Source organism: Salvia hispanica, chromosome 5 (assembly GCF_029641045.1).
Source record: "Salvia hispanica isolate PSC_SH4W2 chromosome 5, Shi_PSC_v1, whole genome shotgun sequence".
In the NCBI taxonomy this organism is placed as follows: Eukaryota; Viridiplantae; Streptophyta; class Magnoliopsida; order Lamiales; family Lamiaceae; genus Salvia; species Salvia hispanica.
Window position 1 is genome coordinate 38254727 of NC_142696.1, and position 18711 is coordinate 38273437.

Consider the following 18711-nt stretch of genomic DNA (forward strand, 5'->3'; position numbering starts at 1 on the left):
ATTTATCTCATTGAAAACCTTCACAAACCCAAATAAATCCTTAAGTATATTACTTATTTTTAATTATGTTATAAATATATTGACTACATGTAAAACTTTATATAAAACTTACCATCCAATAATACAGCAATTCTATGTTCTAAATTTTTTTATGCAAAACATTAAAATGTGTTTAATCATTATAGGTATTGTCGTATTGATAGTTGATAATGTCTTAAACCATTGGAAAACACCTTATTTTTCATTCGTTAGCCATACCAAGTATAAATAAATTTTAAATTTTTTTATCAATTCCTATGTTGTTATAAATCGCCCAGAAAAAAAAATCAAAAAATGTCTAAAATACTATATAAAATACTGTATAAAATCAATTTGTATATAAAAAATTTCCTCTACACTACAATCTCATAAAACAAAGAAACTGATAATGATTTAAAGCCCATGTAAAAGCCCAATGCTGAACATCTAGGCCCGGCCCGATAATCGCTTCAATTCGAAAAGCCCGTTCATATGTTCAATTTAATTCAATAATAATTTATTACGTTTATAAAAACAAAAATCGGCTGCAGCGCTTCTCCAATTCACTGCGATTTGGTAAGTTCAATTGAATTCAATTTTTAATTGTTAAACCCTAGTTCCCCTTCCCGTTGCGTGATTGCGCTACTGAAATCTCGATTTTTGTTCAGTATACATGTGTAAATTTAGGGTTGCGAAGTCTCAAGTGTTCCCCGCGTTCGCGAAGAAATGATAGACCGTTTTGTTAATATGTAACCACGAGAAACTGATTATTGATATTGATTTTCTTCTAATTTTGTTGGTGTTCTGTTAATTGCTGCAGATTTTTGCGCAGTTTTATTCAAGCTTCTAAAATTTAGCTTGTTAAGGATGGATTTTGATGAATATGAATACCTAGAAAATACAGTGGAGAATCCAGAAGCTAAGAAATTGGAGGGGAAGGCCAATGGTGGTGGAAAAGGTGATTATGAAGAGAAGGACAGGAGTCGGAGCTCGAAGCTCAGAAGTGTCGAGGAAGATGGGGATGATTTGGATCACCCGTCGAAGCCGTCTAGGTCAAGAAACGAGTCTTATGATTATGAGAAAGATAGGGGAACACGCTATGGCTCATCTTCAAGAGATAGGGAGAGAGGCGAGAGAGGTGAAAGAGGGGAGAGAGGCGAGAGAGATAGACGGGAGCATCGAACAAGGGACAAGGAGGAGAGGAATAGAGATAGAGAGAAGGATAGTGACAAGAAAAGGAATGGTAACAGAGAGAGAAGAGAACGTGATAACGACAGAGATAGAATCAAGGACGAAGAACACGAGAGGTCCAAACGAAGCAGAAATCACTCAGAAAGGCATCATGAAGAACGTACGAGAGAGAAAAGTAAAGAAGTGGAGAATGCTGAATCAGAATTTAAACCAAGGGAGAGGGTGTTTAGAAATCAAGACCGTGACAACAGGTAACTTCATATTTTTCCGTCTAATATATTATATGAATGTGGACCATAACCTGGGTCTGCAGTTTAATTTTGCCAAGGAGAATTGTTCAAATTGCATTAAGATGATGAATTAATAGGAATCTAATCAGCAAAAAATTGCCTTAAGCAATTCTTTGGATTTGATGTCCTCATCAATTGGTCCATTCACTTAAGAAACTGAAGGTAGAAATAGTGGGACTTGGGACTCCCTAGAAATTGTAAAAACCATTCTTCTAGCAACACGCCTTTTTTTTGTTATAGAATATTTAGGGAGTTTCACAGATCTCAAATTCATATTCGTCACACTTTCCGTGGTCATATGGATGAGGTTTGTGTTAGTAGAATCTCAATCATGTACCTATCTCACAGTGGCCATATTATCCAGTAATAAGGTGCTCTTTGAACCTAAGACTTGCATGGCTGGCTTGACTATACAAAGTAAGACACCACAGAAATTCAAATTTGATGTGCATGGCATGTCACTGCGAAATTCATTTTCTACTAGACTTGCATGCCCTTGTCTCTAATAGTTAAGATCCTTTATGGTTATTGAGTGATTGCCTTGCATAATTTTGCATAATGTCCGGTAAAAGTTTCTGTATTTTGATAAATGATGATGTCCATGCATCATCATGTGTCTACCATGTGATTTACTTGCCCATCTGCTCAAAATTTGAGGTCTAAACTCCTGGATATGGTGGTTCTGTTAGCTTAGCTGGCTTCTTTGGTGTCGCTGTATAATTTGCCATTTCATGATAGTAGAATTATTCTTTAATATGTTGGTTCAACATGTAATTAGGTTTGCCATATAGGGGCCCGCGTTGTTAGTCAATCCTGAAGTTTTTCAGTGTTCACATTTCTCTTAATTGCCACTTTGTCCCCCAGGTTGGTCTCATTACTTCAATATCAAGATGTTACTTGTTTTGACCTAGTTAGACAACATATTGACCCTATGGAGTTGCCTGCAGGGTTGTGATCTTGGGTTTGGCTCCTTTAAGCATACTGGAGATATTTTTGCTTCTTTGTTGGAACTATCTCTTTTTTGAATATGAAAACTTCGCACGCATCTATTTATTTTCAAGAAGCAAAGAGTTTTTCTCGGACTTTACTATGCAGATGGTCAAGACTGCTGCTTATGTCTTAGTTAACTAGACCATTGCCTGATTGTTATTGCGGCACACTAATATTATAGCTTTCACATGTTCTATTGTTTTGCAGAAGATACAAAGACAAAAGGGAAGAGAAAGTGGAGCCAGAAGTTGACCCCGAGCGAGACCAGAGGACAGTTTTTGCTTATCAGGTGTTTGATCGGCCGATATTGTTTTTTCTAGTTCTTTCATTGCATCTGAGGCCCCTGACACATTTTGTTACCATTTCTGTAGATCACCTTAAAGGCTGGTGAGCGAGATATATATGAGTTCTTCTCTAGAGCTGGCAAGGTTGACCTCACATTCTTATTGTTGTCTTACTCATTTTTTAGTTATTATGTTCTATTTCTGTAGGTTTCTTGCTTCTGCTAAACATATAGTGTGTCATACAACCTTCCTTTTGGAATATAAAAATTAAACACAGATCATAATATGAGCTTGTGTTCTATTATGATTGCATTTTTTAACCACCTGAAGGATTATGGTTTTTGGTTGGTAAAAGTTTCTATTGTTTGTCACTTTTAGGTCAGAGATGTGCGGCTTATAATGGATCGCAACACCAGACGCTCCAAAGGAGTCGGGTAATTAATTATGCATATTGGATATAAATTCATTTTTTCCCTTGGTTATTTGCTTAAAAAGCTAGCATATATTTGGTCATAGTGAAAGATTACTTTACTTTCTTTCAGTTTTTGTGCGCGTTTTATTTGGTTTGGGGATGGGGTCCAAAACTAGAAACCTATAACAACAAGTCAACAATGACATGAAGTTATTTATGCAGTAATTTTTGTTTGACCAAATAATACTTGCTGTTTTCATGGTATATAGAAAAGAAAATGGTTTTATTAGAAATATAAAATCATTTGCTGGCTGACTTATCTTCTAGATTTGTTGTTTCCGAATTTTGCTACAAATGATACTTCCTGGTTTATGATGTAATGTGAACTTTGCGCCTTTGCAAAACCTGGTAATAACTGTATCCTGTTAATGATTTCCAGTTCATGTGAGCTACACTACTAAGATCCAGGAGAAAGTTTCTTTGAGTTGAGAGAATTTTGTTGATGCAGTAACCCGTCATTGTAACTTTGAAATTTGAATTATATAATCTCCATCAGCAGAAATATGTGCTCGTTGTTTGCAGGATTTTCACTGATATTATACTAGTATGTTATTGCTATCCTCCATGATTGCTGATGATCAACTTCTTCTGTGTTGGCAGATACATTGAGTTTTATGATTCAATGTCTGTTCCTATGGCAATAGCTCTATCGGGTCAGCCACTTCTTGGTCAGCCAGTCATGGTTAAACCATCTGAAGCTGAGAAGAATCTTGTGCAGTCTACTACCGCTGCCAGCGGAGGACTTCTTGGCCCATATTCAGGGGGTGCTAGAAGGCTATATGTTGGCAATCTACCTCTTACTATCAAAGAAGAACAGCTTCGCCAGGTGGGAGATCCCAATATTTGTAATTAGATCGTATCATCCTTGTTAGATGGTAGGCATGTTGTGTGTTAGTCAAAATAGATTCTGATTTGGGATCTTGCTTAGGTATTTGAGCCTTTTGGTGCTGTGGAGCTTGTACAGATGCCCAGTGATCCAGGGACTGGGAATTGCAAAGGCTATGCTTTTATACAGGTGAGTTTATGTTTGCTATGGTATGACTTTCAGATGAAAGTAGAGAATACTCATGGCATTATCCACCCTTGTGTTAAGGGTACTTTTATGGCTCTTTGGTCTTAATTGTATGCCTGACATTGTTCCTGGCAGTTTGCGCGCTTAGAAGATGCAAAGGCTGCTCAAAATCTGAATGGACAACTGGAGATTGCAGGTCGATTAATCAAGGTATTGAGTCTTCCTTTATTTCCCCTTCCTCATCAATTTTAGTACCAATTATTTTTTTTCACTGTAGAGGAAGATGCATAAAGGTGTGTTAATAGTTTATGTTTTGCTATGGAGCAGATTGTCACACCTCTAGGAATTTTCTTGATGACAACTCCTTGGTATAGCTCTTGTAGTTTTCTTTGTTAATTTTCTCACTCTGTAGGTTTCTGCTATTACTGATCAAGCCGGAATGCAAGAGGCTGGAGTAAATCTTGCTGATCTGGATGATGATGAGGGCAATGGTTTGGTTAGTCATGCTACACATTTCTCTCATCCTTTTAAATCATGCTATGTTTTTTCCTAGTTTTTAGTTGACTCTAATTCTCTAAGCATCTAGTTTGTGGTTTAGTATTGCACACAAAATGCTGATCTTTGGTCTCACCTGATATGCAGTCCTTGAATGCACAGTCTCGTGCGCTTCTTATGCAGAAATTGGACCGAACTGGAACTGCTTCAAGGTTAATATCTTTTGGTTTTATACTGTTGTCTAGGATTTATGTTAATACGTCCTCTTATACACAATTTTCATGTACTGCAGTATCACTGGTTCATCAGTAGCATCAGCTTTTGGACAGGCCTCTGGTCAGATGCTTCCTGGTCTAACACCTTTTTCTATGCCTGCTCTTACGGTTCCACCTGTAGATACAATTGGTACTCCCAGTGAATGTTTATTGCTGAAGAACATGTTTGATCCTAATTCAGAGGTATGAAGTGGGACGAATGATATTTGCAGCTTCCTGCTTTTTTGGAGTTATTTATATTTTTAACGGTTCTGGATAATATTCAAAACTTATTTTACTGCAGACCGAGCCAGATTTTGATCTAGATATAAAGGAAGATGTTCAGGAGGAATGTTCAAAATTTGGCAGATTAAAGCACATCTACATTGAAAAGTAAGTGGCCCATCATAGTACCTCCCAATTTTTCTTAAGAAATTGTAATTAAAACTGTTTCCTTAAGTAAAATGGATTAAAAAAATGGTGCTCTTTGCAATTGGTTTGGTTTTGTGAATTTATTTGAATGGCTATTGACTCTTTGCAACTATCCTCATTTGTGAAACCTTTTCGCTGGTCTGTAGCCCTATCAAACTCATTTAGTTCTCATTCATATATAACAAGCAATTATCCTTTTCTTTGTCTGTTTGGCTAATATGTGGTATATATGTCCCACTAACCACCAACCTTTTTAGGTTTATTTGTCGTTACTGAACCATAATAGTATGTTTTTCTTATCAACCTTTTACCAATAAAAAAATCAAAAAGAAAAATGGACTTTCTATCATTGGAAATGAACTTTTGCTTGTACTAGCTGGGTCTCGAAATCAAGTGTTCTCTTTCTTAGCAGATTTATCCTTTTGTATGAATTACTTATTACTGTTTAGAGTTCTTGGTTCTGGCATGTCAATATTCGTATGCATGTTTCTTTCAAATCAGGAATTCAGCTGGGTTTGTGTACCTGCGGTTTGAAAATGCTCAAGCGGCCATGGCTGCCCAAAACGCACTTCATGGTAGGTGGTTTGCTGGAAAGATGATCACGGCGACCTACATGGTAACGACTGCCCCCCTCTTTGGTTATAGCTAAGATCGGGTATTCAATAAAATTCACAGTTTTATTTAAAAGTAACTATCGCTGTTTCGATGCAGGTTCACAGTGACTATGAATCTAAATTTCCTGATAGCAGCAGCAGCTAGAGTGTTGGTGGCGGTGGATTGCTAAACAACTCATCCTTATTCATTTTGGCGATTTTGTTTCTTTTTGACCATAGAGAGGCTGCATAAATTAAATGTAATTTTGGAGCTTGCATTCTTTTCATTCTAGGTTGAAAGATTTTGACCTCTCTTCTCAAATATACTAGTTATTTGGATCTATTTTATTTAATGTTGTTGTGTGTGACAAAATTAGTAACTAGTCATTTTAAATTTGGGATTATCAAGTTGACTTATTAATATTTTGTATACTTACAAGTATATGTACATTTACAGTGAATTAGGAAAGTGGGGGATAGTATGGAGTACAATATTGCAAAAATAGTTGGATCGAGTTGTATGTTAAGTTACAAGAAATATTGGTTTTCGACGTCATAAACTTTGGTGAAATTCTAATTTTTCATGAATTTTAAAATTAGTTTAAAATATGAATACAAATTTTACATTTTATTTGCTAGATGCCAATCATTATATTCGTCTAGATATGTGGTTTTTTTTAATCCTATTTTATTCAACTAAATTAATGTGAGAGTATTATTTTACTTGTTATGAAGTTAAGAAATAAATTGATCCTATTTTATTCAATTAAAATTGTCATAAATGTTTCATAGTTGTTCACTATGGTTAAAGTTTATACTCCCTCTGTTCTATAATAATAGAGGTATTTCATTTTGCGTACTCGTTTTGAAAAAATAATTATAAATAGTTATAGTGGAGAAAAAGTAAAGTAAGAAAGTGAATATTGTAGATAAGAAATGATTCTATTACTGTGGAACGGAGAAAGTAATTTTTTATACCAATTTTAAGTACAATACGGCTATAGATTGAAACTTAATGTAGAGGGTTCAAATTTGACAAGCTTAAATTTATTTATTTTTTTGTCAAAATTTACAAAATAAATTAAAATTGATAAATTTATTTAAAAATTTCAGAAGTAATGCGTCCAAAATAAAATATGCTTAGCTATGATAAAACATAATGGATGGAGTGTTGAAAAAGAAACATTTGTTTTACTCTGCTTAGTAGAAAGAAAAAACTAATAGCCTTGCAAACAAGTCCTTCAATTCTAGGGTTTTTCCTTCATATTTCATTCTGGCTCAATATCATCGAATCTGAGGTTCGATTCTTCAACGTTTTTTTGCATTTCCAGTTCAGTTCCGACTGACTCGATTCTAGGTAAGGACAGTGAATCAGGTTTCGTAACTAAAAGGAAGAGAATGGAATTGGAGATTTTCAGCTGTTGTTTATGTATTTTGCCTGACGATTGTAGTGGCGTTTGTGTATCAGATTTCGACGAAAATGACGCAAGACGTTGAAATGAAAGAGCAGCAGCCCACTCCATCGAATCCTGTCTCATCGACTTCTCCTTCGGTTCTTCAGCGTCAGTATTTACTATTTATGCGTGTGAAATTTTACTTTAGATTTACTGTAAGGCGTTGGCTAATCGTAATTGACTTTGGGGATATGGTTTGAAGTGCCGGAGATCTTTATCTGCTGTCTTTTGTTACATTTGAAAATATTGTGGAATTGATGTATGTGGATCAATTTTATAATCAATGCACTTCATTGGGTTTCATTTTGCATTTTTGGTTTCTTGTATTAGAACTGAAGGACATAGCTGCATTAATCGAGGTGGGGGCTTATGCAAGAGAAGTTCGTAGGATTGTCAGAGCTATTCGGTGGACGATCCAGCTGAGGAAGAATCTTACAGCTTCTGTGGTTTCTGCATTTCTTGATTTTGTGCTTTTGCCAGGATCAGAAGTGCATACTCGCTTGGCTTCTTATGTTCCTAAGGTAAACATGTCTATATTCGACTGAATTGTTGAATTTACTATAGAGTATGTTGTTCGGATTGTAAAGTGATGATAGGTGATTGGGTGTATTTTATACAGACCATGTGTTAAATCAGTTACCAATTTTTTTTTTACATTTTTACATTCACTTGTTGGTATATGCGATGGTTTCAATTTTTCATCTAAACTCTTTTGTTTGTCCTATCTATAAAGTTCTTTTAAGTTAAGGGGCAGCATGTATTGGTACCATCATTTTACTAGATTTGTTATGGTTATAGGAGGACGAGCATGATATGGTAATTGATACAGCAACATCTGGTACCCAAACTCCTGCAAAGCACTCCTTACCCGAGCTTGAGATCTATAGCTATTTGCTTGTTCTGATATTTCTGATTGATCAGAAGAGATATGATGAGGTATGGGTGTGTGATTATGTTAGCACCAGAAGCTTGTCACATTCATGATGTCTGAACATTTGGAATATATGAGTGGTTCTTGTTTGTCAACAGGCTAAGGCTTGCTCTTCAGCTGGCATAGCTCGTCTAAAGAATCTCAATAGAAGAACTGTTGATGTCCTAGCTTCCAGGCTCTACTTTTACTACTCTCTAAGCTATGAACTTACTGGAGCTCTTGCTGAAATACGGGGGTATGTATATTTGTCTGGTGTTTGTAAGGCTCTTAGCACTGTTAATGCCTCAGCTGGTCTTTGATGGATGTCAGAAGTTTCTTGATCAACTTATGTCAAAAGAGATAATAAATCCAAATATTTGAACTTTATCATGGTCTCTTTTGTTGTAAACTTATGTCACATCTAATGGAATAGCATTTCTTAACAGTAATCTTCTCGCTCTACACCGAACTTCGACTATGCGCCATGACGAGTTGGGTCAGGTTGGTTGTCGCTCTTTAGATAGTCTTGTTATTGGTTTTTGTGACTGATGACATACTGGCATAATACAGGAAACACTTCTGAACCTGTTACTGAGGAATTACCTCCATTACAACTTATACGATATGGCAGAGAAACTGAGATCAAAGGCTCCTCGTTTTGAAGCTCACTCGAATCAGCAGGTAAATCAATTCATTGTTTTATGTGGGTCAGTTTCAAGGCAGATTTCCAGCCCATGTGTTAAACTGATATTGGAAATTTGGAATTGGACAGAAATGTGAAATAGAATTCCCATGTATTCAATCTTTGTAGGGTTGGTGAAGGGCCTGAATAACTTACTGTACTGTACTCAGTTCCCATTCATTATAATATCAAAAAGTATAACTGGATTTTTTTCTCTCAGCCATCAACTTTTCTGTATGTATGCATCCGACAAATTTCCATGTTACTACTGCTCATACTATTATAGTTACTTAGGTTTTTATGTCGGTTTATTTTGTTGTCATACTTGTCTTAGGTTTTTAGGCTATAGCTAGCTATAACTTTGGTTGTTGGAGTTTATGCCGATGCATTCTATTGTTCTCATCTCTGAATCTTCTGCAGTTCTCTCGGTATCTGTTTTACCTTGGAAAGATCAGGACAATTCAACTAGAATATACTGACGCTAAAGAGTCTCTGCTCCAAGCTGCCAGGAAAGCACCCATTTCTGCCCTTGGTTTCCGAGTTCAGTGCAACAAATGGGCTGTTATTGTCCGCTTGTTGCTTGGAGAGATTCCAGAAAGAACTGTTTTCATGCAGAAGGGGATGGAGAAGGCACTGCGGCCATACTTTGAGCTTACAAATGTGAGTACAACACTCTTAAATTCTGACCATAAGAATCACCTTCATGTTTAAGTCCAGGTTTTGTTCTTTCTTGAGTCTGGTTTTTGTCCTTGTCAACCAAACTATAAATGAAGAGAAAGTGGAATTTGCAGGATAGCTGAGAAAAAAAAAGCTAATTAACAAAATCACTATTCAACTTTATTCTGCATAAACTTGGTGTAAAATCTTTAGGGCTGTTTGGACTGAAAACCTAATTCTACTTATCTGGCTCACTTGCACACATGTATATACATCTATATCCGAACCTCGTCATCCAATGCTCCTTCCGTCCCATAAAAATAGATCTCTTTTGCCATTTTTGCCCGGCCCTTAAAAATTTGCCAATTCAGTTTTAGGAAATTTTCTCCCTAATGAGGTGGGCCTCATTCTTCACCAACAATATTTCAATCACTTTTTCTTTCTATATCTCTTACAAATTGTGCATTAAAACCCTTGCCGTTTCAAAAGTTTGGGATGGAGGGAGTGTTTAATACATGGGAGCCTTTTTTGGCTTCTCTAACAAGTAATACTCCATCCCATAGTTATTTGGCATTCACATATTCTGTTGTGGGCTCAGGCTGTTCGTATTGGAGATTTGGAGCTCTTCAAATCCGTGGCTGAGAAGTTTTCCAGCACCTTCAGCTCTGACGGAACAAGCAATTTGATAGTTAGGCTACGGCACAATGTTATCCGGACTGGCTTGCGGAACATCAGCATCTCATACTCCAGAATCTCACTTGTTGATGTAGCTAAGAAGCTAAGACTGGATTCTCCGAATCCTGTTGCTGATGCTGAGAGCATTGTTTCCAAAGCAATCAGAGATGGTGCAATCGATGCCACTTTGGATCGTGCTAATGGATGGATGGTATCGAAGGAGACTGGGGACATTTACTCCACAAATGAACCTCAAATAGCATTCAACTCAAGGATCGCTTTCTGCCTGAATATGCACAATGAAGCTGTCCGTGCCCTCCGTTTCCCGCCTAACTCCCATAAAGAAAAGGAAAGTGCAGAAAAGAGGAGAGAGAGACAGCAGCAAGAGCAAGAACTTGCTAAACATATAGCTGAGGAGGATGATGATGAATTCTGAGTTCTTCCTTTTATCCAAGAATTTTCTGAGTTTTCAGCAACGGAGTTTCATTTCTAATTCCATAGACTGCATGTGCTACTGCTATTCTCTCATTATAGCTTTTGCATTCTGTTGTATGAATTTTCTGCTTTAGGATCTAAAGTGTTTTAATTTATTTATTTTGCCTATTTTTAACTGATTCTGTCGGTGGGAACTGGTGAAAATTCCCTTTTTTCTAGCATATATTCGCAGCTCTACAGTTATAATTTGGAAGAAACATTATGAACACCTGAGATATGTGATTTATGCAATTGTGATTGGCTAGACATGTCATGTGTTGTGAGGATCACTATCCCTGATGTCTGTCTTGAATTTGGATCTGTATCTTGATTCTCTCGCCTTCTTGCTGCATCAATCATGATGAAATGATTTTATATGGTAAGCTAATGTGGTTCTAATAAACTCGAAATAGGGACCTTTCGCTACATCAAAACTGAAAGAAATAAATAAAGATTCAAGTTTTGAACTCGCAGCTTCTGATTATGCTGCCACGTTCAACGATGCGGCAAGTTCTACACTTTAAAAAGATAAAAAAAAAATCTGATGCAAATCAAAAATCAACATGTATTAGTAGTTACAAGGTGTGAATTTGTCAACAGAAGAGGGGCTTTAAATCATTCAGCCACCTGAACTTAACCCAAAGGACTTGACCATTGTGCTAACTCTTTCAGCAAACTTTCTGGATGTTATTTTCTTCCCCGGGATGTGAAACGGGTTTGAAACTGCATCGATATAGGCAGTGTGGAACCTCCCGAAGAACTGTGGAGATTCAGATGACAATGAAAAAGCATTGGGACAACAAACAATCAGAATAGAAAAGTTAGTAATCTGATTAACCACATGCAGTATAGTAAATATAAAGGACTAATAATGATCCAATTCTGATTAGTTGGAACTGATTTCATGCTGTTGAGCCAAACTCTGATAGTAATATATCTTACTGAGCACAAGATTGAGGAGGAGAGATTCAACCGCATGAAAAGCCTAACAATGATAAAAATTGGCTTCTTGTGGTTTTTGGTGGTCAGGTTTTACAAGAAGTGACTACAATAACAGATAGTATAAGATTCATGATTGTAATATAGATGGAATAAGCATGTTTCCATTAAGACAAAAAAGCGAAATTCTCATGTTAAGTAAAATAGGATTAGATAGAAAGCAGTGGCAGATATTTGTCGAAATTGTGACACTTACAACTCTAGCATCTACATCTCGGACTTCAAGATCAGTTGATACCAATATGAACTTCACCTTGGTATTGGTCAAGTAACCATACCTGAGAAGCATTAGATCATGAGCACAGGTGAGCACTTACCTATGGAAAAATAAGCATATCCATCTTCTGTTTTCACCAAAAATAAGAATATTTTGTGCTTACACTTTGTAGTTTTCGGTTGGATTTAGCAAACCAAGAAATGTCTCGTTTGTTATAAGGCCAGACTTTTTCGGGTTGTTCGCTGTTGAAAAAAAAATGCTAATCATTAGGAACATGCCATTGTTAAATGAACAGAAAAGAGACACAATTCCAGTAAAGCATAAACAGTAAGATCATAAGCTACAACAGATAGGGCATATGAGAAAATTAGACCTATTTCTTTACACTTTTCTTCCACACGATACTACCAAGTGTCCCCTTTACAATTTGAATCATAACTATATCAGACTACTCCTCTATATATTTCTACATCAACTCAAATGATTCTAATGTAAATTTTGTTAGACGGAAACTACTTGTTACCAACTCTAGATGTGGTACTAAATAGATCATTTTCACTGCCATACACCAACTTAACAATCCTCAATTGTATTACCTCTACCTTCTGTTTGCGCGCTCTGAAATACGACAATTTTGTGTATCTGTGGTAATGTTATAATGCTCTCTCTCTACATCTGTCCAACCCCATATATGCTGCTGTTCAATCTGACTACATGCAACACGATTCTAGACACTTTTATCAACATAAATCTTGGAATTTTATGCATCCATACATGTGGTGAACTGCATCATGGTATCTACCACTGTTAAAAACACTGAATCACACATTACACACACATGTAGACTGACACAAATCTGAGTCAGTTACCGCATTCAAAACACCTAAAAAATCTCCCCTCATTTCCACCAATTGAGCTCTATCTAGCTAAGTTTCCATTTCATTGAATTTCAAACTGAATCTCAGTTTATTGACTTCTGAAGATCCTAACACGCAATGAAGATTCAAACGCATCCCACGCGAATCATCATTTGCTCTATACCGACTAATGAAAATGCCTCGATTCTAATGTTTTAAATAATACACTGATCAACAATCGGCCGAGTAGAAAACCAAAAGCGAAGTAACAAGCATATGTACCTCTTTCATCAACGACGTCGAGAGAACAATGCACGATGTGATGAAGCTTGAGCGAATCATCCCCCTTGGTAAAACTCTGTATGTACAACGGATTATTCTGCACACAACACGATTTTACCATTTTCAACATTTGTTAGTCAGCTAAAACAATCATTTGCCTCGGTAAAACCGTAAAACTCTGTATGTAGAACGGATTTTACAGCCACAATTTCATTTCAATTTCAACCTTTTTGATCAATCAAGCTCAAATTCGGATTTTAGAAGACAGATTGAATTAATGTAGAATCAAAACGGGAAAAAATGGGGTGAGAACCTGGTGGCCGACGACGGCGACGCAGACGATCATGCCTTCACTCATGGTTGAGCTCAGATCTTTTTTGCAGAGTTAATTAATTGAGGGGGAAAAAATAAGCAATAACTTCGCCAACTACAAATTATTTACACATCACATTTCAATATTTTTTCAATAATATGTGATGAAAAAATTGACAATCAAATCACCAAAATAGAGATTGCTCGATATCGAAATTTGGACTTTGCAAAAAAATTTAAAACTAAAAACACAATGATGCATAAATGACCAATTTTGTGATAATATATGTTGTACCCTTAATATTATAGCCTTTACATATTACTTCATATTAGCACGTTAGAATCTTGTCTTTCTATAACTCTACTATTCTTATAGTATTTGGATGTATATAGTACATGAAATTTTATGTAAATATACAAGCCTTGCTGACTGCAAAGCTCGAGACCAAGATCCTCGATCATTCAATGTTGGCCGCGCTAGGGGCAGGCTTCAGATGGAAGCATCGGATGAATATGGAGCTCCGAACCACTTATGCATACGGAATTCTTTCCATTTCTCTATGCTCCAATTCATTTCTAGGACATTTCATTCAATTGAACTTAGACCTTTTAATTAAATCAATAGATACATAGGTTATATAAAAATATAAAATGTTTTGCACAATGGTTTAGGTGGCTTTTTTCTACCGAGCATGAGGTGATCGACTTCATTATGTGTCGATTGCAAAGAGCTCTGCGGCATAAGGAGAGGTTCATTGTCGGGTTGGTCGACTCAACTAAGGGCGGAAACCTCGACCCCCCCGCCAGGCGGTATATGATCAAGAAATGAGGCTTTGAAAACAGTTGATCATGTAAAATAGGCTGTGTTTTTTTATCCACTATTAAATTTGTTTTTGCTGCTAAATATATCAGATCTTAACTACTTTACCTCCCTTTTTGTATCCCTGTAAATACCCATTTTGGTTGGTTACTTTTGCTATCTTCAATTTTTTTTTAAAGTTCAACAATAATGATTAAATAGTTGCATTATCTCAAGCTATCATTTTATATCACGAATTATTGGTTTTCAATAAATGAAAAAACAAGCTACTAATAATCATACAAATTGGCGTGTTTAAATAGTACTCCCTCCGTTTCTTCATAGTTGAGGCGGAACTTTTCGGCACGAAGTTTTAGAAATTAATGTTGAGCGTGTTAAATAAATAGATAAAAAAGTAAGAGAGAGAAAAATGTAGAGAGAATAAAGTATAAAGTGAATAAAGTAGAGAGAATAAAGTAAGAGGGAGTAAAGTAAGAAAGAGAAAAAAGTTATCATATATGACTCAACTATGAAGAAATTTTCCGAAATGAAAAAATAACTCAATTATGAAGAAACAGGGAGCACAGTAGTATAACTTTTCTTAAGGCAAGCTATATGTTAAGTCAAACTCATCATAATAGTATTCAATATTTGAGTATTAATTGGTAATTTTACTAATATCATAAGGATCCAAAACTTTCACCAGTAATAAATTTTATAATTTGAGTAGTAATTTGAGAATTAGTCCATTAGTTGAGTGTAGAATTGTAATATTTGGGGCGTATATTAGTCGGTGTATATATGGCCCAAGTTTCGGAGCCCAAATCGAATGACGTTGATAAAAATTCCCCAATTATTATTCGATTATTTCCATCATCTACATTCTACAAGCATTAAACCCAGGCGCCCTAAATTCGATTGCATAATTCAGAGGTACTTTTCGTTTATCAATCTGAATTTCGTTGAATTGTATTTCTTCTGCTATAGGCTCCCGTTTTTATTTGTTGGTTATTTTCTATTTTCTGAATTCAGCTGTTCTGGTTAGTAAATTGATGTTTGGGTTTAGTTAGGGTTGAAGCTAATGCATAGATTTCTATATTATTTATGCAGATATTGTTACACTATCACCTGATTTATAGATCAGTGTAGAAAATTATGGTTGCAGAGAGAGCAGTTCATCCGGATTGCAGGAATGCGTCGAACCCGTATCACGAATGTAGCGATTATTGCTTCAATGTTATTGCTGAAGCGAAACTGAAAACGAATGCAAGTGATTCAGGTTGGTTTTTTCTTTCAATCGTCAATCTTAAGGTGTTTTATTGCCTAATTGAAAATTAGAAATAAGAGAGAAAGTTACCCAGAATCGCTGCTGCTTATGTCAGATAGGTTTAGACTTTAGAATTGCTTATATTGTCGAGGTTAGCTTGCGGCCTTTCGCGGAAGCAATTCCACCCACTATGCTTAAATTATCAAATACTCCATGAATGAATACTGAGTTACTAGTTCGAGATTATTGCTGATGCCAGGAAGACAATAGACTAAAGTGCTGCTGACTGGTCTTTGATTCATCCCTTAGTAATAAATTGCTAAGAGTAATTTGATGAAAATTGGTTGTGGTTTGCTGAAACTAGACCATTTTGATTGATACCTTAGTAGGAATATTTTGCCAAGACTTGTTGATGAAATTGGTTGTGGTTTACTGAAACTAGACCATTATTATGAAATGGATCACTTTTCCTTGGAGTCTTTGTTTGTATAAGTTCTTCATTCTTAGACTGTTGTTCAGGGAAATATAATATTTGCATAATAAGATTTCAGATTGCATAATCAATTGTTTCATTGTTTGCATAATCAGATTTCAGATTGCATCAATTGTTTCATTGTTTGGAATGTTACAGATTCAACAATATTTTCGTGTTTAATATCCTAGGACTGGATGCTGATCATCAGAAGCCAGGTGTGGTGGCTGGGCCAGATCAGCAAGAAGAACAGGATGCTGGAAATGATGGCCCCCAGGAACATTCTGATGGGGAGGCTGGCGTGAATGATGAGTACGCTGCTGTTGATTTTGCTAATCTTACAGGAAGGAAGAAGAAGTTATTTGAACTGAGAATGAAAATGGTACGTGCCTTGAAGGCATAATGTGATGGACATTTTCTCCCTAGTTCATATCAATCAACATACACATGATAGACATTGTTCTTTGTTTTTTCGTGTCTTCTTGGTTCTGGTTTTGTTTATCAGTATTTTCATTTTAGTATTTTTTTTTTCACGCAGAATGAGGCAAGAAAAGCCAATCAGGTTGCTATGGTTACAGAGAAGAAAAAAATGGAAGCTCCAACAGAAGCTAGAGGAATTTCCAAGCAGAAATGGCTCGAGGAGAGGAAAAAGAAAATTGGAAAACTTTTGGATGCCAATGGCCTGGATATGAGCAAAGCATATATGCTTGATACACAAGAGATGGCGGAGTCGAAGTACAAAAAGTGGGAGAAGGCACCTGCCCCTGCTGGATGGGATGGTAAGTGAGCAATCTATTCTGTTGTTTAGTGCTGCAGATTTTTTTATTTGGGCACATAATTCTTATATTTTGTGTGTTTCTTTGCTGCCCTGCACAAATTGATTATTGTATGTGTTACATCATGCCTTATGTGAACCACGGGCGGATCCAATGTATAACAAGGGGGTACAACTGTACCCCCATATGTTTTGTGTTTTAGTATATATTGAGCCGAATAAAAACCTAAAGCTTTGTCGGTGGAGTGGTAGAGTGTAACCATTGTTAATTCGAAGACCTAGGTTCGAAACTCAGCGGCAGCAGATTTGTGTTTTAGTTTTTTTACTTTCATTTTTGCTCATTTCTACATGCATTTTTAAGTTTTTCTTTTACTTTTCGTTTTTTTTCCTCTTTCTCTGCTACTCTATTTTATTGTTTTTTTTGTTAATTATATGATAATTGTATAACAAAATATTTTTCAAAAATGAATCAAACCTTTCACGACTAATTTATGTAAAATACATATTATATATCTATTTATCGCACCCCCAAATGAAAATTTCTGGATCCGCCACTGATGTGAACTGTGAGAGACACTTCACATACAGGATGTACTTCATATTTATGCTGGGTGACAGATAACATTCAATGATCAAGCTTATCCTTTGGATGTGTGGCAACTTGACCTTTAGTTATTTGATCCTTGTTGCTTGAGTTTCTTCAAACACGAAAAAGCATGTATAGTAACACATTTTAATTTAGGGAAACAATATTCTGATTGATGCGTCTTTCACGTTTTCCATTTTTCTGTACCTCTAAAAATAACTTTTCTTGTATGTACAGTATTCAATCAAAAAACTCTGTATGATGCTCATAAGAAGAGGACCAAAAAAATTGAAGTAGACCTTGATGCCTACAACCGACTGAAAGAAGAGGATCCAGAATTCTATCGAGGGGCTTCAAGTCTCCAATATGGAAAGGTAAGCATCACTGTAATTTCTAGACAAACCTATTACATTTGGGGATCTCTTTTTCTGGAAGTCGGTGTTCATGGTAATTTTATTGGACAGACGCCACACATCTCGGATGAGAAGATTGATAAAATGGTCAAAGAACTCACGAGCAGGGAGGACAAATCAAGGTCCTTCAGTAGGAGGCGAAAGTATCGCGAAGAAAAGGATGTCGACTCGATCAATGATCGTAATGAGCATTTCAATAAAAAGATTGAGCGAGCCTTCGGGAAGTACACTTTGGAGATCAAGAACAACCTCGAGAGAGGTACTGCTTTGCCTGACTAATGTACTGGTTGATTACCTCCCATTTTACATGGTGTGCTGCTTCATTTCTATTTCTGTACTTGCTACTTGACCTTACTTTGAGAAAGATGTAAAATAGTACTCCACTAATATTTTGTATGATGAAACTTGTTTAAAGCTACTGTTACGTGTGCCATTTGTGTTTTCTACTGATGCCTGAATTTTTACTACTACTAAACACCTTAAGACACAGAGATGGGAGCAGACTCGTGTGTCTGCTTATGTCTCTCCCTTTTCCTGCTATGAAGAAATAGCAGACTGCAACCACACATGACAACATCCTTTGTTACCTATATGTGTTGCACTGGCAACGTGAAAATCAAATGTGGTCCTAACGCAGATATACTTTCTCGTGATCGTGTGCTTAAAATTTATGGGTAAATATTCGCATCACGAGATATATACTTGGAATTGTAATTCCCCACTTTTGCAAGAAAACCACATCCTCATAAGCAAAATACCCATATTAATTCATTCCATGGCTCTTCATGTGAGCAAGTGACCTCTCTTATTCAAATCACATCATAAGCTAGCTATTCCAATGTGTTGCTC

At 36.2% G+C, this 18711-nt stretch overlaps 4 protein-coding genes across 4 annotated transcripts; 3 read left to right on the top strand and 1 right to left on the bottom strand.

Moving 5' to 3' along the window:
- The first annotated feature begins 543 nt into the window (after window positions 1–543).
- Window positions 544–6435, top strand: LOC125186674 (Splicing factor, CC1-like protein). Its single transcript, XM_048083090.2, has 14 exons — window positions 544–594; window positions 839–1460; window positions 2697–2778; window positions 2861–2917; window positions 3152–3207; window positions 3846–4071; window positions 4174–4260; window positions 4393–4467; window positions 4670–4753; window positions 4900–4964; window positions 5045–5210; window positions 5311–5399; window positions 5940–6054; window positions 6150–6435. Exons 2-14 carry the CDS (start codon window positions 886–888, stop codon window positions 6195–6197), a joined length of 1725 nt encoding a protein of 574 aa, XP_047939047.1. The 5' UTR covers window positions 544–594; window positions 839–885; the 3' UTR covers window positions 6198–6435.
- A 787-nt stretch (window positions 6436–7222) lies between these two features.
- Window positions 7223–11019, top strand: LOC125188929 (putative 26S proteasome non-ATPase regulatory subunit 3). Its single transcript, XM_048086030.2, has 9 exons — window positions 7223–7388; window positions 7500–7593; window positions 7816–8006; window positions 8284–8421; window positions 8515–8651; window positions 8842–8896; window positions 8966–9076; window positions 9498–9737; window positions 10333–11019. Exons 2-9 carry the CDS (start codon window positions 7512–7514, stop codon window positions 10843–10845), a joined length of 1467 nt encoding a protein of 488 aa, XP_047941987.1. The 5' UTR covers window positions 7223–7388; window positions 7500–7511; the 3' UTR covers window positions 10846–11019.
- A 288-nt stretch (window positions 11020–11307) lies between these two features.
- On the bottom strand, window positions 11308–13759 carry LOC125188930 (uncharacterized). The gene is made up of 5 exons (XM_048086031.2): window positions 13552–13759; window positions 13239–13335; window positions 12263–12341; window positions 12079–12160; window positions 11308–11643 (listed from the first exon to the last, which is right to left on the bottom strand). The coding sequence occupies exons 1-5, from the start codon at window positions 13594–13596 to the stop codon at window positions 11503–11505; spliced, it is 444 nt and encodes a 147-aa protein (XP_047941988.1). The 5' UTR covers window positions 13597–13759; the 3' UTR covers window positions 11308–11502.
- Window positions 13760–15148: 1389 nt separating this feature from the next.
- On the top strand, window positions 15149–18295 carry LOC125186423 (GCIP-interacting family protein). The gene is made up of 6 exons (XM_048082783.2): window positions 15149–15282; window positions 15460–15628; window positions 16280–16470; window positions 16627–16867; window positions 17687–17823; window positions 17914–18295. Exons 2-6 carry the CDS (start codon window positions 15505–15507, stop codon window positions 18139–18141), a joined length of 921 nt encoding a protein of 306 aa, XP_047938740.1. The 5' UTR covers window positions 15149–15282; window positions 15460–15504; the 3' UTR covers window positions 18142–18295.
- Window positions 18296–18711: the final 416 nt, after the last annotated feature.